The sequence below is a fragment of the Siniperca chuatsi genome, linkage group LG3 (assembly GCF_020085105.1).
Source record: "Siniperca chuatsi isolate FFG_IHB_CAS linkage group LG3, ASM2008510v1, whole genome shotgun sequence".
In the NCBI taxonomy this organism is placed as follows: Eukaryota; Metazoa; Chordata; class Actinopteri; order Centrarchiformes; family Sinipercidae; genus Siniperca; species Siniperca chuatsi.
Window position 1 is genome coordinate 7,779,452 of NC_058044.1, and position 23,568 is coordinate 7,803,019.

Sequence of the window (23,568 nt, forward strand, 5' to 3'; positions counted from 1 at the left end):
GATTAATGTCACAGGGACAGAAAATGTGCAGCACTCCCCTCGGCCTGTGGCCTCCATCTCCAGCCCCTTAAAAAAGCAAATAGTAAGGGTTTTAAATTTTCTAATAGTCCTATGTCCATCTTTTTAAAGTGAGCCTTACCCAGCATGCACAATGCTAAGTGAATCTTGAACACAGTACAACACCAACATGACTGAAAAGTCTATCCCAGTCATCTCTGTTCCTTGATGAACACCTCAATGTCCTATCACCTCATTCTGTTTATACAGGTTGGAGCAGACAATGTGAGGGCCCTCTATAAACAGAACCTGGAGCTGAACATTTTCTTTTAAAGAGTTGGAAATTAAAAAGCTAAAACTAGAGATTGAGCAACTGGAGCATGAGAAGAAGGTAGCTATTGCAGTAAATGGTAGGCTACTTAAAATGTTTTTGTTAAGCATGACTGACATTGTATACTTATAATGTTTTTTTCTCTTTTCCCTGCAAAGGCAGATATTTATATAAAGAAGTGAAACACATCCTGTGATTGGTTTATTGTTTGTTTTTTTGTTGTTGTTACATGAAAAATTGTTCAGTGATGGCCTGTCTTGATTGCTGTTCGAGTGGTGTGATCGAAGGTGACGGGGTCCACAACGTCGGGTGCCACCAATGGCACATGAGGGGCGCTCTCTTTCCTTATAGCAGCCCTAAGGCCACGGGGCAGTTGAATCTGGACTTGATGACCGCAAAGGTCGTCTCTATCCTGACCCTGCATTTACTGAGCACCACATTAAAGCAGCTTTGTGGTGGTGTCTGTGGGTCAGGATAGGGGGTCATCAAATACCAGGTGCAGGCGTATCCGCTGTCCCCCAGTAGAAGTCCATCAAAAAGCCCTTTTAATAAAGAGAGATGAAATTACTTTATCAGTGTTACACTTAAACAAGAATATAATAAAATTAATGGGGTGTATTTGCCATACCACTTGCTCAAACTGTTGACCCAGTAAAGACTCTGAAAATGCAGAAGTGGAAGAAGTATTCAGATCATTTACTTAAGTAAAAGTACTAATACCACACTGTGAAAATACTTCACTACAAGTCAAAGTCCTGTATTCAAAACCTTACTTAATTAAAAGTATGGAAGCATAATGTACTTAAAGTATCAAATTAAAAGTACTCATTGTGCAGAAAAAATGGTCCCTGTCAGTGTTTTACTATTATATACGTATATATGTTTTTGGATTAATTATACTGTTGCATTAATGGAGAGGGAGGCGAGGTATCCTTCAGAGATGCCAAAGGACTATGACATAAGGTTCTTTAATGATCTCATCCTTTTTAAAATTCATAATTCTTCAGCTATTCTATGTCCCCTACATTTTAACTGTCACAGAGGTTAAGGACAGCATGAAAGGTGCCAGGTGCACCTTGTCTTGCTGAAAAGCCTTAGACAGGAGAAGAAAAACATGTTGGGGCTTGAGGTAGTCTGGCTTGAGGGAAAAAGTGCAGAACTGGCATCAGACAAAGGAAAAACAAAAGAAAATCAAAACTGATCATTTGAAACATTATGTCCTGCCAGAGGAGAGGATCCCTGCCAAACTGAAAAAAGTGTCTGATCCTTCTCCTCTGGCTGGTCCATCCCACCCAAATCCAGAACAGACACACACACACGAATCACATCTCCTACACCATCAACATCCTCTGAAAGACCCCAGACGTACAAGGTCCCAGAACCTCCTAATGAAGCAAAAAATTTGTGAGTAAACTGACACAATGAAAACACCAAATTATATATTTCACATTTTTTTACAGATATATGGACAGGGAGACACTGTGGTCAAATTTGGCCATTATAAAGTGGATCTGTTGGAAATGGCCCCAGGAAAAGAGTTGGAGAGTCAGGTACTTTATTTTGTATTTATGTTTTTATTAGTGGACTGATTTCTCTTTCTCTCTTGATCGTTGAATTACTCTTGTTCTCATAGATCGTAAATCTTTCCAGTGTTGGAGAGTAAACTGGTGCAGTCATTGTGGATGCCTATATGATGACTGCACTATGGCAGGGGTCACAGAAAGATTACAGAAGGGTGAGTAGGATTTTTCACCTGTTTTCTATACAGTTGGATCTTAGGAATTGCATATACAGTATGTATGTTTCTTCAAAATCTGTTTTGTTTAGTTTTTTTGCTGGACTTTTCACCATATGATCCAGCAGCTGGAGCAGTCTGTCACAATGGACACTCGTAAATACTCTTAAATGTTAACAAATTTAGATGCAACCATGACACCATCTGGTATCTGATGGGTTGGCTAGAATTTGTCATTTCCGTAGAATAATGTAAGGAGATGAGGTCCTTGTATGTGGACTCATTTGGGGCCATGCAAACACATCAAATAAATCAGAGCAGAGATGTAATAAGGTGAGTGAAATATCAGCTTTAATGTGTACGTTAGACAGATACATGTATTCATTTATATTGGATTATATTTAGGGAGCAACACAAAGCCTATTAAATAATTTTTTATGACTTGTGCTTGTCCTTGTGAAGTAATTTAACATGATTCAACTGATACTGACTTGTAAAGGATCTTACATGGGTTTCTGTTACAATGGGTAAACCTGTAAACAATCTGTTCTCTGTGTAGTGTGCTGGTCCACAAAAAGTGTCCAGCAAGGGGGAGCTGGACATGCTCCACGATTGCCCAACCCAAACAGCAGGACAAAACATCTTGTGGTGAGTTTGTGTGCAAGGTAACAATGTGATTATCTCTGTGGCCATGTGTCATTTATACAAAGTCACCATAATTATACTTATCAGAAACCTTGTAGCTTGCAACAACCTGTCCAGTACCCTGTGGACCAAGAGGGTGTGGCTCGGTTGAGGCTGGAAATTGCCATGTCCATGCTGAAAGGTATACAGTACTCAATCAGGTATACTGGTCTGTATTGGCATTCGACTACATTAATGTCTGTTATTTTTACAGATGACCTCTGAGCTGTGTTGGGCGTATGGCAAGGACAGCTTGGGGGCTGAAATTGATGAGTGGGTTAGAAGATTAATTAAACTGACCACCGTTCAGCTGAAAGACTGGGATGCACCTTGGATAGGTTACCTTTCACTGGGTCAACACTCACAATCATACAGCTATTATTCTATATGTATAGTTTAATTCACCTAACTTGCATGTCGTTTGCACTTTTGGAGGACTCCGGTGCAGCCGAAGGAACATAAGAAGACACTGACTCAACACAGAAAGGACCAGAGCTAAGATTTAAACCCAGAATCTGACACACATATGCTATACAAGTTCCAGTGATATTTAAACTGCTTCATCCTACTGGATGAGTGACATGAACATGTGAATGTTTGACAATATTCAAAGGTCTTTATTTATTTATTTTCTTTTTTCCCTTATAGATTGAGTGCACCACATGCAGTCTGTGGTATTACACAGTATGTGTTGGCCTTTCCGGAGGGCGACTTTTCTGGCAAGAGATGTTAGTAATATTTTTATTTTATGTCAATCATTATTGATGTCCTTCCTTCTGTCATTAAGTCTACCTACATGTATCAAGTTTTCATTGCATATTTGAACTTAAATATATGTGTAAAATCCTTACACTCTTTAAAGTCTTTTTTTATTTTTATGTTGCCTAATCTTAATTATTTGATTTTGGTGGATCAGGCAGCTAGTATTGCCAGAATACATTGTAAAGCTATATTATAATCCATTTTATTTCATGGCTACTATATATAATACCACAGTTGGGTCACATTTTAGATGCATTCTGGTTTAAGTATGTACTAATGTGAATGTATGTGACAACATTGGCTCTGGGATGCGTGATCTCCTGTCTCCCCACTTTCCTCGACATCTCCATGGCGTACTTTAAAAGGCATCTGTGGTGATCATGGTAGAGAAACGTAACGTTTAGTGATTCAACTCCAGCAAGGGTCATTTTGTTTATGTGGCCAGACAACGAATGACATTTTCGTAATGAAGACAGCTAGTATTTTCATGTATTGTTTTCATAATGTTTGTTTATTAACTGGCCCCTGGCCTCTTATCATTTTGCAAAAGTGGCACCCGGGCAAAGCAAACTGAGTATCCCTACTAAACTTCGAATGGTAAAAAAAAACCTTGTTTAGAAAAGTGCTTCATATCACGCTTTATAACAAAAAAAGGCTTGGACTTGGGAATTTTGGAATTCCTATTACACAGTGATCACTATTATCATTTGCAAAAGCACCAATCTCAAAGTACTTGTGGGGTGTTAAAAACAAATCAATTAAAGAGGATTTCTTCAGGTATTTGGAGTTAGGATGTGTGGGGCATCCAATAAATTGGGTAAGATTAAGTGAGCTACAGAGATCTTTAAGACCATTAGACATAGGTTTTAGCCAGTCCCAATTTAGGTTACCTGCCAAAATCTCGCTGTACTGCAGCTGTGATAGTAACTGTGACAGCACTGGAAGTGTATCAACAACAGCTGACAGCGGTCTATAGCACCGGACTACAGTAACAAAAAAACCTTTACAAACCTCAATATCTAGGGCCAGAAACTCCAATTGCTTACTAACAGATTTAGAGAGCACAGCACACACACACATACACACTTGAGGTGATCAGTTCGGTAAACATTGTACCCACCAATAGAGATGACTTTATCCATAATAGATTTGGTGAGCCAGGTTTCAGATAAAACAATAACATCAGTATCACTTGATTTTGCCCAGATACGTAGCGAATCAATTTTAGGGAGAACACTACATATGAATGACACCCAGACAAGACCTGCGCTTAAAATCAGCTGGAGTATTACATATCTTAATGTCAGTATCAGCTGGACCAGGGTTAGGTTGTACATTACAGGAGATTAACAATAAAAAGAAATATAGAAGCTAGTGGCAATTTGAAGGTTCAAACCATTTTGTGCTCAACAGAAAGAAGCAGCTCAATTGGCGGGTTTCAGGCTTCCCAAAGCCAAGCAAAGTCACTTCAGCTTGTTTAATTCTGTTTTATAGAAGGAGTGAGATCTTGAGTTATGAACAAACATGTGATAGACCACGGCCACTTGCACCAATCAATATGGCACTTCAGATTTTGGTTAAAACAGAAAGGCATAGGACGTGAAGCAACTCAATGGAGCTACAAAACATCTGTAACCACAGACATGTTTCCACAGTCTGGGGCCAAGGCCTCATCCAGGAAATTACAACTGCAGAAGCAGGGAGAGAAGGAAAAACACAAGTTAATAAATGATAAAAATAAAGGTTGTGCTATTTTACCTTCACAACACATGCTATGTTTTTTGTTGATGAACATGCACCTGTTTGTAACAAAGAGTGATATTCAAATATTCAAGTATAATCTTGTGCCTCTTCCCTGGACGTACACGGAGACAAGCAATAAATAATCCTTTGGAATAAGAGACAACGACAGGTATTGTGTCTGAGTTTTCAATTACTTTTCATCTCACCCTAACTAGATGCAACAGGTTTTCTGTCAGGGTGGGAAATTAACTTTTTAAAATCTGAACATCTACCAGCCGCCTACACATAGCCTATATATTCAGATTCACCAGCCACTCAATAGTAAATCATTATTTTGTGTCTGAAATCTACCAGACTCATATTTTACCAGCATTTGGCTGGTGCCTCTTTTCTGTTTGCCATGACATTCTTAAGGATGGAACTGCCAAAGTATAAACATTTGGCGTCAACTAGGAAGTCAAATGATCAGATTGGCTCTATCAGTGGAATCACAGTTACGCCCACCATGCTGTGACGAAGGTTTACAGGTTTTTACAGGTTTACCCACGGTTGGTTGACAGTGGAGCTAGATTTTCAACAAACAACCCATAACCACGGCATCAGTCAACCAACTTAGCTGTTCTTCAGCCCATTACTGTCACTGGATCGTCCTTTGGTGAGTCAAATTATTTAATTTTAGTGGCATCACAGAAGTAGTAATGTTTTCCTGTAGGCACCTCTGCACTTATTTAATTTCTGAAGGTGTTGAACATAGTAAGACGAGGGGTTTGATGTGATTTGATATGTAGCAATTGCTTCTGACTCTACGATCTCTAGCCCATTTTCTAGTCTGTGTGTGTGTGTGTTGGTTTGCAGCCCGATTGAACGAAGATCATGTGTGAGACTGCTTCTGTCGTGGCCCTCTCTAAGCTGAGCCATTGTTAGAAGAGGAGGATTTTTTTCTGTTTGACACACTGTGTTTTTTGTTGATAAACATGCACCTGTTTGTAACAAAGAGTGATATTCAAATGTTCAAGTATAATCTGCAATGTAAATAATTTCTCTTCAGTCTCGTGCCTCTTCCGCAGACATACATGGAAGCTTTTGTTTACAAGCAATTATTAGTCCTTTGGAAAAAGAGGCAAAGACAGATATTGGACCTCATGCATGAATCGTGGCTGTTCTGTAAATAGTTTTCTAATATAGCAACTTCTGATCAACCCATATCAATTAACAACTTCCGGTTAGTCACGCCCACTTCAGGTTTAAGCACTACCCATGTCCAGCTTAAGCCCCATCCATTCCAAGTACAGCTATGAATACAGATAATTTAGTTGGTTGAATAGATACAGATAATTGTGTACTCGCTCATCCCTACTGTTTACCTGCATGCGACCATTCATTGTTCATTGTTAGTTTTGGTCATTTCATGGGATTTGTTAACTAAAAGAAAAATATTAATAATAAAAAATAATATCACCAGTTTTATCCCATAACAACTGAGCATTGTCACACATCAATTATCAGTTAAAGCTGCAATCCCCACTAGAGGGTGACTTTAACACAGCATCCATCAGTTCAACTGCTAGTGTCTTCACCATGAACTAATATCAGAAATACCACCAAAACTATCTGTTCAATGGAAGAATTGTGCAGTTATGAACAATTTTCCCAGTCCTGTTTGCCAACACAAATTTAAAGACATAAGGCATAATTTTGCTCATATTTTGGGAAAACAGGTTTCCAGTAAATCTCTAAATTAATTAATGGTGCTGGGATTTTTTTCCCCATTTTGCATTGCATTTTTGAGGGGCTTGCTAGGCTTGAAAACATACGAAAATGAGCACATAGGCAAAGTTCTGCAGCGATTGGGCTTGGGCGTGGGCAGTGGAATCCATAGCACCCCCAAACGCACGCCAGGGTTGGGATAAAGTTGCTTTGATGTTCGTGTAATTTAGTGGGATCATTGCTCTCATCATTATGAACATGTTTAAAAAATTTTACGAAGGTTTGGCCGACAGTAAGTAAGCCACTTTGGATTTGGTGCGTGAATTTGAATTTTCTAAACACACCTTTGATGCCTTTAGGATGCTCAAAAACTCACGAGACCTTGCACCCGTAGTCGAACTTGAATATTTAGATTTGATGTTGCAATGGGGTTTGGGAGTGGCATGTTGGCTCTATAGCGCCCCCTTATTACTTTTAGCCTGCAAACGCATTTTTGACGCCCTTGGTAAACTCACGAAACGTGGCACACACATCATAAGTCATGAAAATTCTCATCTGATATGGGTCTTGGGCTTAGGGTGTGGCAAAATGGCTTGATAACACCCACTACAAAATTTCAACAAAGTAGCCCTCAAGGTAAGTTTCACCTAGACGTACGAAATTTAGTAGGCATATGTATCATGTCCAGACTTTTAAAAAAAGCCTCTTGGAGCCATACCCTAAACCCAACAGAAGGTCAGCCATTCTGAATTTACTGTGCACTTTAAGATGTTTTGTTTTTTTTGCCATTTACGGGCATTGTACTTTAACAAACTCCAAGAGAATTATTCAGATCAACTACATATGTGGTCAGTCTAATCTAAAGACCTTCGTGATGCTAAATTGCAAAGCTTTTGAGTTTTCGTTGAACAGCATGTTTCGCCATGAAACAGGAAGTTGTTGTAACTCAAGTGTTGTCCAATCTGCCCCAAACTTTAAAGTTTGATAAGAGTCCTGGTCTGAAGACATCTACATGACAATGTTGAGTTATAGTCTTAGTTATAGTAATAAAGGAAAGATTCAGATTGAATTCTCTATTTTGATGTACTCCTCTTAGCAGGTTGGCCAGATCCACCACAAATTTGTTCAGAAATTGTCCCTTAGACCTTGACGCTATATTGTGAAGCTTGTGAGTGTTCATCGAATGGCGTTGCCGTGGCGACGCGACAAATTTCGATGTTTCGACATGAAAAAATTAAAACAGTTGTAACTTGACTCCACATCCACAGATCTTTCGAGTGTTTATTCAATATACATGAAATTTACATTGTGTGGTCTACACTTAGAAACTAAGTTAACACAGTTCATCAAATGTATACAAAATCTCCAACGTCTTCTTCAGCGCCATATACTCCACACAGGAAATAACATTTTACATTTTAACGCAGTGTCCTGAAAATACTAAGCAACATGTGCAGAGGTGCGAGGACCTGTTTAATGCTACTTGCAGCTTTAATTGTTTGGGGTTTTTATGACAAAGCCTGTTTTATTGTTGTTAGGCTATTATTCATTTTTGCTGTTAACAGATTCACGCTAGTATCAAACACATTTGGAATTAAATTTGTGTGATTCTTACTGAGAAGCTTTTTTCAGTTGTAGGTGGTGGTTACACAAATAACCCTCGCAACAAGTTCTTTAGCTGAACCTCACTGTCCTTAAAGTTTAATAGGTGCATTCATTTAGAACTGCAAACATGTGCGTCATAGGTGTCCAGGTAAACTGCCCGGCTACTAAAAGTGAATCCACACCTTCCAGCCAATCAGAATGGAGAATTCTTAGTAGCCATGCATTTGCAGTTCTTGTTACATTCATTAATAATCAGCTGAAATGATACTGACACTGTCCTTATCTCCTCTCTTTGTCTTTCTCTGAAATATTTCAGTGTCTTTGACTCCAGCCATGCTCTCCTTCTCCGCCCCGCCCCTTTTCTACCTGAGTCTCCTCTTTCTGTCGTACCACTCCCCAGTTCTCTCCTGTTGGACTGGGAACTACAGCCAGTGTCAGTCCACTCCCTTTGTACCAGGCCACAACCTGGTGGGGGAGGGCTTTGATGTGGTCACCCTGCAGCGTTCAGGAGCCTACCTGATTGACGTGAAGACTTCCCTCACCCCAGCTGGCACCTGTACTCTCTGCTCCAACCCTCTTCAAGGCAACAGGCTTCAGAAAGTAATTAATAAGTAAAGTAAAAAATAATTTCTCTTTAACTGATAGGCCATGGATCACAAAGGGACTAGAAAATACCTTCAAAAAATATATATACACAGTAGGTTCGAAAAGTCTGACATCACTTTCCCATTAGTGTGAATGGGAAAGTGGTATCAGACTTTTAGACCCATATATATATATATATATATATATATATATACAGAACTACAGAGGCAGAACATAAATGTAAATATATAGCATAGCATTATTAGAAATGGATCAAACAACACAAGTTACACTCAGTATTTTATTGACAATGATAAGACTATAAACAGTATGAATGAAGTGGTGAATGGGTTTAACAATTTTTAAGTGTGGGATCAAATATTCCAGAAGAAGTCAATGACCCACAGCCAAAGGGGGGGATAAAAAGCCAAGCATTTTTTTAAGAGCAGTAGAAGAACAGGAAATTATCCATATTGTTATGAATAAAACTTGAACTGAATGGAAGGAAATTAACGATGTCAGTCTGGGGTCTTCTGGTTATGGCGGCTAGCTGAGTGGATGTGTGTTAACCTGTTCCAATACTCTTGAAGCAAAATCCTTTCTAAAGCTCGTATTTGGGACTGCTGTATCGCCAAGCACCAACTCCAAGACTACTGCTAGCGCCAAAGCTATGGATACCGACAAAACAGCTAATGCTGCTCTCTCTACTCACTGTAAAGGGCACACAGAATTGGTCCAGAACAGAGATCAGCACTTCACCCAGAACACTCATAATGAAGTTTTTGTACTAAAAATATAAACAAACGTTGGTAAAAGCAGCCAAAAAGACAGGTTCTTTACAAGAACCAAAGGCAAGAATCAAACAGAAGATTTGCATACTGTACCAATTGCTCCCATCAATTTTAATTGAGCAACATTTCAATCTAACAAAGATCTTCATCAGTGCAGTGTGCGGATCTTCTGTTTGATTCTTGCCTTTAGTTTGCTTTTTGATCCAGCACCTGTAAAAGTTTTTTGGATGTGCGTACCCCACACAATTTATGCCTTTCCAAGAACCAGCCTGTGAGGTTTTACCTGGAAATGGCAGCAGGCGTGCACAAGAATCAAAAAGAGTTCGACGAGGCGTCAGCTCCGATAGGACTCCGGTACAGCATGATTCCTTCTGCTCGACTCCACATACAAGGGATGGCCCCACATCTTTAACAGCCCCAGAGATGCTGAAGACTTCATCAGGCTGATAAAATTAGAAGACGGACAGGACTGAGTTATTACGAAGTGGATGCCAATGCCGTTGGTAATTATTATACTATTACTATGAAGAGCTTTATAGTTCAGAGGTAACTCACAACAAACTAGAATTAAATGATTTTCCTAGATGGAATTCATATATCCATTGTACCAGAAGTGCTCAGGGCTGATTTAGAGAAAGACATCTACAGCAACTGATAGTATAAAATTAGGGAAAACAACAGGGCCCAATTGTCTACCCAATGAAATCTATAAAAAGTAAAAAGAGAGGACCCTTGATTACTTTCCTCCCAAAATCTGGTAAACCAAATAATAATAATGAGAATCTGAAGCCAATCAGTCTTCTAAATGCAGATGTAAAAGTGCTGTGTAAGATTTTTGCTACAGTAGAAAGATTGAAGGAATAATACCAAAGATAATTGGAAAAGATCAGAATGGTTTTACTTGTGGCAGACAAGGCATCCATAATGTCAGAAGGATTTTGAATATACTCCATAACCAAAAGGGGGCGCCACACACTGCTTTACTGTCACTGGGTGCTGAAAAAGCATGTAAAGTGACAATAAAAAAAAGTGAAATGTAAAATGAAAAAGCTTAAATGGAAATGCTCACACTGAAAGCTTAAATTGTAAAGATGAAATTGAAAATGGCAATGGAAATAAGAAAAGGGAGACATCAAATACGAAACTCAAAATGGGAAATGGAAAAGCTTAAATGGAAAAAACAAAATTAATTTTAAAACAATTTTTGCATTTGGCATTTGACATTTGCCATTTGGCATTTAATCTTTTCCATTTTCTATTAGGCATTTGCCATTTCGCATTTGACATTTGACTTTTCAAGCTGTATGTAGACCTGCCAAACTTGGTAAAACGTGCCGCAAGGGGCTGCTCTGTAAGGGGCATTAGTGAGCAACTTTGCCACACTCAAGCCCAAGACCCATATCAGGTGTAAATTTCCACCACTTCTGAATTTTGTGAAAAGTTTTGTGAGTTTTCAAGCACCTTTAGCACCTCAAAAATTAGTCACGGCATGTAATTTTTTTCACCCAATGCATAACTGCTATGCATTGTGTGTGAAGTACACCTCTGGAGTAACCATTGTTGTTGACTCGCTCCCTCAGCCCTCCAAGGGTCACTCTCACCAAGTTCACTTCAGTTTTAAAAACACAGTGCGTGAGCGTTATTGAATATCTGATGGGGGGGGGAACTGGAAAACTATAAAGGAAATAGCGTTCCACCAATCTGGAAGAATCTCGTTTAGCCTGGCAAGATAGTCTTAAAACATATAGGAAAGCCCTCCGTAATACTATTCATCATTAATAGAGGAAAATAAAAACAACCCCAAGTTTCTTTTCAGCACTGTAGCCAGGCTGACAGAGAGTCACAACTCTATTGAGCCATGTATTCCTATAACCCTCAGTAGTAACAACTTCATGAGCTTCTTCAATGATAAAATTTTAACTATCAGAGAAAAAATCCACGTCCTGCCCCCAACTGGTACTAATTTATCTTCAAACACAGGAACCTTAGAAACAACTGTAAAACCTGATATATATTTTGACTGCTTTGCTCCTATCAACCTTCTTCAGCTTCAATGATTTCTTCATCTAAGCCATCAACCTTAGACCCCATTCCAGCTGGCTGCTTAAAGACATTTTACCCTTAGCACTTCTTTACTAGATATGATCAATCTGTCTTTATTAACAGGCTATGTCCCACAGTCTTTTAAAATAGCTGTAATTAAACCTCTTCGTAAAAAGCCCACTCTATCCAGGGGTTTTGGCCAACTATAGACATATATCTAACCTTCCATTTTCCAAGATCCTTGAGAAAGCAGTTGCCAGACACCATCTCCACATTTAAGAGTAGGCTTAAGACTTTCCTCTTTGATAAAGCTTATAGTTAGGGCTGGCTCAGGTGACTCCTGAACCATCCCTTAGTTGCGCTGCTATAGGCCTGAGCTCCTCTCTCCTCCTCTCCCTCTCCATCTGTATGCATTCTTATCCCATTACCAATAGTTTTGTGCTTTCTCATCTCTCTCCTCTCTCTTTCTGTCGCTTTCAGCAGGTATTTCTGCCTCCGGAGCTGCAGAGTCTGGATCTATGATTGCGGGCCACCTGCTGCCCCCATGCTTGACGACCGCTGCTAAAATTATTATTATTAGTCTTATTACTATTATTATCATTATTATTCCTATCACTATCATTCCTATTATTATTATTATTATTATTATTATTATTATTATTATTATTATATTACCACTACCATTACATTATTATTATTTTAAAACTTTGTGGAATTGGCATTGTGCTTCCCTCTCCCTCTCTCTCCCCCTCCCTCCCTCCTTCCCTCCCTTCTTCCCCTTGATTGTTTGCACCTGTGTCTCGTTGTCGCACCTCCCCTAGGGTATTTAGTCTGGGTCTCTTTCTTTGTTCAGTGTTGAATCATTGTTGTGCCTGTCTTGTGAGTGTTACTGTCATTTGGGTGCATCGCTGTTGGTGCACTTTTCGGTGGACCTTGTTCCCGTGCCCAGTTCCCCGGCATTCTTACTGTGAGTTCTGTTTTGGATTCTTTGTCTCCCTTGGACTGTGTCTGGATTCTGGATTTTGAACTTTGCCTGCTCCCTACTGGATTTGTTTAGCCTCAATGGACTCAGTTCCCTTTTTCCACCACTGCCAGCTGGTAACCCATTCCCTATTACTTGAACCTGTGTCTGCCTATTGGTCTGTCTGCCTGTACGTGCCTGTAAACAACTTCACCCAATAAACACTGTAGTCATCTAGCTACCTCATCCTCATACCGCTTCCTGGTCATCTGCATTTGGGTCCACATACCACATCACTCATACGACAGAAACACGTAAATATGCGGAACAAATAGCACTCTGCTATAGCACATCTTTATGACAAGTCCAAATGGTTCCACTTTACTTGAGGTCAAGGGAAATATTCATGACAGTTATAATGGTCTCATGACAGCCATGTCAATTCAAGCACATATGACAGTATAATGTAATGTTAACACATAAAGCTAAATAGTTTCTTTAAGTTAGACAATTAGGCCTGCTATGGCATGTTTATGACAGGTTATGTTTTCTTGATTAATGTCAAGTTGTCATAACAAAGACATCTCAAACAATGTCAGCTTTGCATTAAAAGTGACATAACTGACCGACTGACACTTAATGACAACAGTCATAAACATTCATAAAGAATCCTTCATGTTTATGACAAGTGTCATGTAAGTCTTATGCACCCCCCTTCAATTAAAGTGTTACTGTGTACTCAAATAAAAACGTTCTGGGAAGCAGTGGGAGATTGTATCCTGGACATATTAGCCATACAAATACCTCTAGACCCAAAGCTCTTCATACTAGCTTTATTTCCAGTTAATCATAACATTAGGAGACAACAATTATTTTTAGAAATAGGTTTGTTATTGGCCAAAAGAGTGATTGCCCTATCATGGAAAAAGGTCAGCAGGCCAAGTATGGGTAAATATATTTCTGAATTATCTATGACTCTGCCCTTAGAAAAAATTACATATGCTATCAGGGGTAATCAATCACTCATCTGGGATCTGTTTACATGTTATCTAGAGAGGACAGACGTAGCTCATATGATGGAAGCACCTGATGATATAAGTAGCAACGTCCAATTTCCATCAAAGGTTTTTATTTTCAACATTTGCACATTAATATAAGATGTACTTAAACTAAAGTGTATCAGTTAAGTTGTTGTTAAAATCAATAAAGGCATTGTTGGAAAAAATATGACAGTCAAGCAAGTCATTGATGGTATTGTAAAACCAATAACATTTGTAACTTGTCCTTTAAAATGGATACATTTCCATGTAAAGTTAAAATTGCTAAAGTTACCACATTATATAAAGTAGGGGATAGACATCACTTTACTAATTACAGGCCTGTGTCTTTACTTCCCCAGGTCTCAAAAGTATTGGAAAAACTCTTTATTGAAAATGTTGACAATTTCATAGAAAGGTATAAATTGTTGACTGACAGCCAATATGGATTTAGAACAAACAGATCAACATATATGGCACTAACTGAGTTAAAGACGAAATAACCAGTTGTATTGACAAAAAGAAGTATGCAGTGGGACTATTTATGGATTTTTTAAAAAGCATTTGATACCATTGATCATGATATCACTATAAAATGGAAACATATGGTATTAGAGAGGTTGTGCTGCTGAATTGGTTGAAAAGCTATAGGAAACAGGCCTGCAATTGTTTATTTTGTATGTAAATGATATATGGTATCAAGGATAATGAAATGCGTTTTATTGACATTAATATGTTTTGTTCTTGGGAGAATGTGCAGCAGCTTTTGGATGTGGTCACAACTGAAATGAGTAAATTAAAAAGGTGGTTTGACAACAACAAAGTCAAACTGATGCTGTATGGAAATCGCAAAATAAACACACACACATACAAGTGATGACAGATCCTGTTAATGTAGAAAGAGTATATGTCAATACATTCTGGATGTTATATTATACCAAAAAATCTTCTGGAAACCTCATATAAGATATGTGTGAGCTAAGTTGGCAAGGAGCCTTGCAGTTGGGAAAAACAAGGCACATTGTGAATCAAAGTGTTGTACACTGTATTATTAACTTGTATTACTGTACCTGAATTACTGGTGGAGGTGTGGGGTTATGGAATGCCATTTTAGTCAATATTAACAGTTTAAGAAGATGTTCAAAAAAATAATTTTTGAGTGGTACAGGGATGAGGAAGGGGCCTTGTTTGTATCAAGAATGTGACACTCGTTGATGCTCATTTTGATTTGTACAGAGCCCCCCTGGGGTCAGTTGAGGAAAAAAAAGAGCAATGTGTAAATCTGTACTCTTGCTTTACAAATCTGTGTGCACAGTTTATAAACTGTGCTCTCAGATTCATAATCTGTGCCCACAGATTTGCAAAACCGTGTGCACCGATTTGCAAACGACATCTTTCTTCAGGGAACAAGGAATAGTACAGAGCATTTTGAAGGCGATAAAAAGGCCTACAGCATTGCACAATGAAAGCAGTGAAACATCCAAAGCAAAACACAATATAGCATTAAATCTACCCTTAAATCTTGATACACTGGATTTTCTTGGCAGATTTTAATCTTGCTATATTTCCACAACATCTGTTATGTACATATATGCCTTTATGCTTGTATGTGTATACCAGTGATGCGTGGATTGCAGTTTTATCCATGGATCACGTGGGCCGGAACATAAAAATTAACATTCTGATTAATAGCGGATGGGTTGTGGGTGGGTGAAATAGGGTGAAGCTCTCCCCATTAAGAGAGAAACTGTGCACATTTACACACGAGGCACAGCAGCGTAACTTCATTGATTATTTCAATCTCCTGACAAGCCGACAGGATCAGTCAGCATCTGATGTTAATTAATGTTCTGTGTTCTTCTACACATCCAAATGGTCACACAGACACAGTCCAGGTTCATACACTAAAATTGTTTGGTGTAAAAGAGCTGCCTCCTGATAAATTCTGAGCTCCATCAGAACTGATTTATGTGTACATGCGGATTCGAATCACATCAGAGCCGATCCGCCTATCAGTTTGCAAATCCGTGGGTACGGATTGAGAAACTGTGCGCACGGTTTGCAAACCATGCAAGGGCACAGTTTTACACATGCTCTTTTTTTTTCAGCTGACCCCAGGGGGGCTCCGTAGATTTGTGTTGTTTTGTTTGTTTTATTCTGATTATTTGCTCTTGCTGTGTTTTGAATGTTTTACTTTGTTCGATTTTATTGAGATGTACATGGTGAACACTGGGGCACAAAAGCTAATATTCATGTTTGTTGGTGTTTTGTCTTTTATATATATATTTTTTTTTTTACATGTTCAAAATAAAAAATCTAATCTAACAGTTGCACATACCTTGTTTGCATGTTAACCATGGTGTTTCTCTCCTTCATTTTCAGCTGCCAGTCTCTGCAGTGGACTGGCGTGTGGATAGCCAATGCAATACTGGCCTCCACCAACATGTACACTCCTCTGTTAGGTATTGTATTACACAGCATTATGTCACTGAATGGGTTGTATTATCCATTTTCATATTTTAAATATGTCATTCCAGTCATTAAAGGGGTGTCATTCCCCTTTAATAAGCATTTGAGCTTTTGACTCACGTAACCATTGTATTCCTAATCCTAAACTGTCCTCATTTATAATTTTTATTTTTAGCTGAATTCCATTCTTATTTTGTGTTCATTTGTAAAAACAAACTTTAACAGACTAAAAAAGCTACAAAATGACCTTCGAAATGAAAGAGCCTAAATGATGATGATTATTTGCTGTAAATTGTGTCCACAGCTCATTGATTGACTCTTACACCTCCCAGAGCAAAACAGAATGGAAGGTAGGAAACATCTCACGACTGTTGTTGACATGAAATAAACATTTCACAATATTAGTATTACAACTGTTAGATGTGTAGATGTATGATTATTTTGCTTATTTTACCATTGCAGTGCCACCTTTTTCCTGATTATTAAGAAACAAACATATTGCAGTAAATAAAAACCTTAGACTGCAAGTTCTGATCAAAAGGGCTGATATGATTAGATTCTGGAGCACCTTGCTGCCTAAATAAGATACATGTGAGTTTTATGGCTCATTAATTTTGTTTTGAATCTATTGTCATTAATGTGAGTCCTTAATGCTAACAGAAAAAAGAACCAGTGTATTCAATCAAAACTATTTGCAAATTAAGGGCTTTTATAAATAAATAGTTATATTTAATACACTATATCATGATGATTTTGGGTGAACATCAAGCACCTCATGAGGTTTTATTTTTTGTGTATTTTATCAGTTTGGCTTACATTTAAATAAGTTTGTGTCGGCCAACCTGGAGGTGGGAGGAACACGGTCTGATGCATATAACTTTGCTGCAGCAAGGACCAGAGAGGACCGCTACTCCTTCAGCACTCACAGGGTCACCTGCAGCCATTATCGGTAGGGTGTGAAGATCCCTGCATCACCGCGGAAGATTTTTCATTCAAGTTTGTTAAGATAAGTTCAGTTAAGATAATTTACCATTGTGTCTCTTTGTGTCTAGTTACCGTGTTTCAAAAAGACCGCCCCTCAGCTCCGAGTTCAAGGAGGATTTGGCCAGACTGCCAAGTCTCTACAACTCCTACACCAGGGCTCAGTACAGTGAGCTCATACATACCTATGGCACACACTACATCCGCAAGGTTAAAACACACACACACACCATTTTAATTTCCTTTTTTCACAAATAAAAAACACCTATTTTCCCAACAACATTGTACTTCATTTTAGGTTCGCCTTGGGGGGCAAATCAGACGAGTCACAGCTATACGTGCCTGTTTGTCCTCACTGAATGGGTTCTCCGCATATGAGGTACACGTAGCACACGTGCCTGTACAGTGTTCACAATAACCAAAATGCGTATTTGTACACACACTCCATATGCACAGACACAAATGCTGTTACACTGCTTGAAAGAATGTCAGAAAAAACATATTTGAGTTGAGCACAAATGAACAAACTGTAAATAATTTGTATGCTGTTATTTTCCAATCCCCATAAACTATTGTTTTATGTTTCCATTCTTTGTTTCAGTTTTAATATTCCTGTATTTAGTTATTTAAAGGAGCAGTGTCTAAGAGAGACTGCATATAAAGATGAATGGAAAACCAAACTTATCAGAAAAATTAACACTTGAACATACATCAGCGTGATAAGATCTACCCAAAATGACAGTAACCATCTTTGGGAAGCGGGTCCCCTTCAATGAAGTCCGCCATGTTGTTGTCATGTTTCAACAGTAGCCCAGACAGACACACAAACCAAACATTCTAGAAATGGTTTTCGGGTTTTTTGTGAGTCTCGCCACCACCGTAGTGACTCGTACACACTTGGAAGGGGAGGGTGAGTTGAGGGAGTTTCAATCCGCAACTGCACCACTAGATGCCACTAAATCCTACACACTGGTCCTTTTTGAGATGTTAGATTTATATTTAAAAACTAAAAGTAAATGTCACTTGCCTTGTCTTAATTAATAATTTGTATCTATCAACTTTGGGTAATCCATGCTTAGATAGAGGTGACAATTCTGTTACAGATCATGTTTCTTTCAAAACATATTCCCTCATTCGGTGTACTAATGATGGTGGGGGAGAGCACTGTCTAATATGCCGCTCCAAAAAAGTATTAAACTCGTTGAGATCTGGTGACTGTGAAGGCAACAGCATATGATTCACATCATTTGAATCCTCATTTAAATAATTCAATTTGCCCTCATGCTCTGTATGGACGTATTTGCATTTGTTGTCTCCACTCATTTATACAGCTTTCTTTTTTAGTTTCTAACATGTCTGTAGATACATAATGTAGAGCAGGTCATCCAGTCATTGCAGGGTTGATGGTTTCACTACTGGCTCCTCCTAACAGCATGTTTAAGTGTCCTTGAACAGCATACACCTTTCTTGATGTGCCAGTCTATGAATGTCTGAGTGTGAGGCATTGTAATGCACCATTCACTCCTCTCGGCCTAAAGGCACTATTTAAATGCCGTCCATTAACCACTGACTATAAATGGCATCTTATTTCCCCTCCTGTCCTCCAGGTCTACTCCTGCTTATCAAAGGGCATCTCTGTAGGCCTGGGGATGTTGACATTATCCGGTATCCAACCGTCTTGCAACAAAGTCCTACAGAACCGGGGCAACTCCGACTTCTACAGCTCTGGTCTCCACCAACACTACACAGAGGTGGCAGGAGGCACTGGTTGGTCGGGAGAGTTTTCACTCACTCATAATGACTTCCAGGGCTACAGGAATTGGCTGAACACTCTTAAGGACCACCCGAATGTTGTTTCATACCGCCTTAGGCCAATGTATGAGCTGGTGCCAGATAAGATACAGAAGGCAGGGATGAAGGCTGCCATAGAGCAGTACATAGGAGACAACGCCATGAGGAAGTCACCCAGTGAATCATATTGTACCATATATTCCAACTGCTGTCCTAAAAAGGCCTGGAGGGGAACACTGGAGGTGACCATCGTCCGAGCCTGGAATCTGGACGGAGATTATCTTGCCTATAGGCCTACTGACAGGTGAGTAGAGTGAGGTCAGAAATTGAGATGTGAAGGTGGTATATCAAACAACAATATTAATTCATCCGTTGCTTTTACTTGTTTTCTCTTATTCACAGCTATGCTACGATGCAGTACGGTCCCGTCCATCACAGGACTCGTATGATCGAGTCAGACAACCCCAGGTGGAACGCTCGTTATGATCTGGGCATGGTCAGTAAATCTTCTCATTACAGATAAGCTCAAAAGAACACACAAGAGAAAAACTTTAATCCCATAATTCGACCTCAGAGAAGGCTACGGTCGGGTGTAGTTTTTACACTATAGACTATAGAGTTACTATTTCTACCATCTTTGTGTACCTAGAGTAGTCAAAAAGTAAAAATAATAAATAATGGTTATACTTAAGGGCCAGTTCACTCAAATAAAAAAAAACAAATGACAATCTGTCAACCAAAAATACACAAGCAATGTGTGTTTGTATGCTCTAACATAAACTGCAACTAGCTAGCATGCCCGGCTAACTAGCTTACTACTTACAGTTGTAACCAAGTATTGCTTCCGAAGGCAAGGGGCATTTCATTAGCTAACTCCTGTATATTATTATGTGGGGTTACAGGTTTCATTAGAAATATACCTATTTAGCCAAGGTGCTAGTATATCAGAGTTTAAAGTAACAATATTGGGTCTGTCCCGCTCGTGTTAGCATTAGCTTATGCTAGCTGATAAATTAGCTAGCATCAGTCAATAAAGTCCATAGTCATGCTTTTGTTTACTTCTGTGTAAAATTTGATCCATTCAGTCCAATAACATTTGGAAAGTCTAGAAAAAACAATCAAAGTATTCTACTGTATCCCATTCACGTGTGCGGGGATCCAACAGGAAGTCAGCCGGCGCATGCTTTCAGTTGGCTGAAGCATGCGTGTTCGTGTGCATGCTCCATGGGCACAGAAACACAGAAGTGTGAGGAAGCCCATGGAGGCTTTTTCGGCGTATGTGCCAAGTGTGTCACAATGTCCACCTCTCTGTCCCTCTCTTCAGCCACATCTCCACTTTCCCCGGCCCCTTAAGCGTTATTCTTTACCTGTCCACCAGATGCCTACAGACTCTTCTACTATTACAGATCCTGACACTCACATCTGCCCTGCAATCACCTCATTCCCCTCACCTGAGCTTCCCCACCCATCTCCCACCTGCAACTCATTCCCTCATCAGCCACTTTCTACATATACAGGTCCACTTCCTCTGTCAGTTTGTCATAGTTGCTATGTTGCCTTGTGTTTTTGCTTTTGAGCCTCTGTAACCTGAGACTTTCTACCCATATCTGTCTTTAAGCTATTTTGGTCATTAAACCACCATATCATCCTGCCATCTCGACTGTCTGAAGTTGGGTCTCTCCCCCGATGCCACTTTCCTGCACCCCTGTGACAAAGTGAGCGACTTTCATAGGAATTAATGGGGCGCCATCTTTCAAAGCAGCATTCAGTTCTCCTTAACATATCCATGGTCTTGACAGTGCTGACTGCTGAAGGAAGAGAGAGAACCGGAGTATCCAAAATTGAGGAACCTATTATTCATATTCACTGTGTCAGACCATATAATTTTATATAACCCTGCCCTGCTGAGTAAGAAGCAATGCCAATGGAGCTTTCCTCTTCATTTCCATTTTGCCATAAAAGCAGCCACAAACGCTAGCATGACATGTAAGTAGTCACTATGTAAACAAGGTTTCAGTACAACAGATTTCTCAAGGAGGACCAGGTGAGTTTGAACCCAAAAGCACGACTCACAGTCAGACAGGTTAAGATAAAAGTTCATTTTGCTGAAGTCAAAAGGCAAGCAAAGGTCAGAACCAGGGAAGAGGTTACTGCAGTGGACACGGAGAGTTAGTATGTGACAGAAAAAACAGAGCATGTAACTAAATGAATGTTAGGATCTGGCTGAAGTCGTGACACCAGTGTGTCCCCAACACAGTTTGAGTGGTCTTGACAACTCGCACATTTTGTTCTTTCTTAGGAACATTTTCAATAAGAAGAGTATATTAGTGGATCCGAAAAAAGTACATAACGTCACTGTAGTAGATCACGTCTGGGTGTACAAACATTTCAAGAATTAGGCTCATTGTTCTCGTTACTCAGGATGATCCACAAACCTTAACTCAGCATTTGTATTTCTCTATTTTTAATGTTATTTCAATTATATATTTTTTTTTGTTTGTTTTTTTAAGGTGGACACACACTTAGATTTGAAGTATGAGGTCTGGGACGAGGACTGGCAATATGATGACCGTCTGTTATCATGTTCGAGACCCTTGGAGCAGGGGAGTTGGATATTAACCTGTAGACGTGGGTCAAGTGGCGTTGAGGTTAAGTACACTCTCACCTGCGACACTCATCTGACTGGTGAGAAGTGTGACCGTTACAAACCATCTCCACAGTGAGAAATACATTTTGGATCCACACTATTCACAAATGCTGCTTGCTTTTCTTTAAAATCCAACTGAAATCACATTTAGTCATCCCTTTTTGTAGTCAAAATGAATGTCAATGTGTCTTTTAAATGTATTGTTAATAGTTTTTAATTCACAGCAGCTGGCAAGCTGCCAGAGTGTCGCTGTTACACCAAAGGTAACGAGAGACAAAGTAAACTAAATTGCGCTGTAGTTCCACATAATGGGCAGACGTGTTCTTAGTTAGTGGTATTGAAGAGCTGGGCCGAAGTGACATTTGCAGGTACATTTACATGCTGTTTAATTTGCTGCAGCTAATTAGTTAATTAGACCACTGGTGTTTTGATTGGCTGTATCAAAATAAGGTTTCTTTCTACGCAGACGGATATCAGAACGGTATTCAGTCAAATGAATGCTAAATTACGGGCCCCATCATGAAACCAAAAAACAAAATATAAATTTCTCCCATTTGGTTTCTAATTTTTTTTCTCAAATGAGAACACAGGGCTGGAGATTTACAGAGCAGATATATACTGGAGCAAAAAGTGTAAAGTGCTTTAAGTGTAATGGACCAGTCACACTGGTACACTGACACACAGGCACAATGTAATAAGTCAAATGGCTAAGGAGCTCATAGTTATTTTCCTACAGTAACATCACAATATTTAGTTTTCTGTTTTTACATTTGTTAGTTTGAATCATTTATTTTTTCATCACCTAGTTAGAGAGAAATTCACATGCTGATGTATTTAAATAAATTAAAATAAATAATCATCATTGTGTTTGGTTTTCAATGGATTATAATTAAAAATGTAAGCCTGCACGCACAAACATTTTGATGAAAACATTAATATCTGCTGCTGTGTGTTAAATTTGTGAGTGGTGAATTTTGGTGGTGGGGCCGTTTACATTTGGACTGCAGATTGTGTAGCTGGGGATTTTCAAATTTAATTTGTCAAAACTGTCAAATCTTTGTTTTGTCAATTTTTGTGTGACTTTCTCATGCAAATAAAGACTGTCAAAACACGTGCTTCATGTCCTTAAAATGAGTGTTTTTTTCCAAAGCTATATATACACATAGGTACACATGTGATGTACTCTGCACTCAAGACCATGTAAATACTGCAAACAACCTCAGCACCCGACACACCAACAAATGGACGGATTAGGTTGTTATGGCAGTAAAAGAAAGACATGACAGTAATGTTACATAACTTGCTAACGCACAATATATGTACCTTGTGTTTAGAGTGCATGGAGAAATTAAAACTCACCTGGAAGAAAACATGAATGCTTGTAGTCCTGTTTAGAACATGGGGTCGTGGTGCACTTCGGCCTCTTGTGGCCGAAGTTAGTATTACCACAACATGCGTTGCACAAATACCTGAAACGGGGAAACTGCTTTTCTGGAACAAAATACACCTACCAGCACCTCTAAATCTCACTAATTAACATGTTGTATCTCGTTTGTTTAACCTATTCAAAAACTTAAGTGTAATAAACGATCATTCAGGTTGTGTTCTGTATTATTCTCCATTTCTTGGCTGGGAGCAGTTGCCAGGCAACTAGCAAAGACTCCAGGAAGTTGCATAACCCCCTGTAAAATGGTAAATT

At 39.1% G+C, this 23,568-nt stretch overlaps 1 protein-coding gene and 2 long non-coding RNA genes across 6 annotated transcripts; 2 read left to right on the forward strand and 1 right to left on the reverse strand.

The window, feature by feature from the left end:
- Positions 1-516: 516 nt before the first annotated feature.
- On the reverse strand, positions 517-23,565 carry LOC122873365. 2 transcript variants are annotated; one of them, XR_006377424.1, is made up of 3 exons: positions 23,229-23,565; positions 9,081-10,383; positions 517-870 (listed from the first exon to the last, which is right to left on the reverse strand). It is a non-coding gene; the product is annotated as an uncharacterized LOC122873365 (long non-coding RNA). The 2 variants fall into 2 exon arrangements; XR_006377423.1 differs by lacking the exon at positions 517-870 and adding an exon at positions 2,393-5,197.
- On the forward strand, positions 1,153-4,272 carry LOC122873366. The gene is made up of 2 exons (XR_006377425.1): positions 1,153-1,878; positions 1,962-4,272. It is a non-coding gene; the product is annotated as an uncharacterized LOC122873366 (long non-coding RNA).
- On the forward strand, positions 5,204-22,984 carry LOC122873363 (perforin-1-like). Of its 3 annotated transcripts, XM_044189993.1 has the most exons (11): positions 5,204-5,907; positions 8,881-9,164; positions 16,364-16,443; positions 16,755-16,800; positions 17,257-17,399; positions 17,503-17,641; positions 17,730-17,810; positions 19,039-19,526; positions 19,625-19,718; positions 20,841-20,937; positions 21,733-21,856. In XM_044189993.1, the coding sequence occupies exons 2-10, from the start codon at positions 8,898-8,900 to the stop codon at positions 20,931-20,933; spliced, it is 1,431 nt and encodes a 476-aa protein (XP_044045928.1). In that variant the 5' UTR covers positions 5,204-5,907; positions 8,881-8,897; the 3' UTR covers positions 20,934-20,937; positions 21,733-21,856. The 3 variants fall into 3 exon arrangements, with proteins under 3 accessions (XP_044045928.1, XP_044045926.1, XP_044045925.1); XM_044189991.1 differs by lacking the exon at positions 20,841-20,937 and having other exon boundaries at positions 8,873-9,164; positions 21,733-22,984; XM_044189990.1 differs by lacking the exon at positions 20,841-20,937 and having other exon boundaries at positions 21,733-22,984.
- Positions 23,566-23,568: the final 3 nt, after the last annotated feature.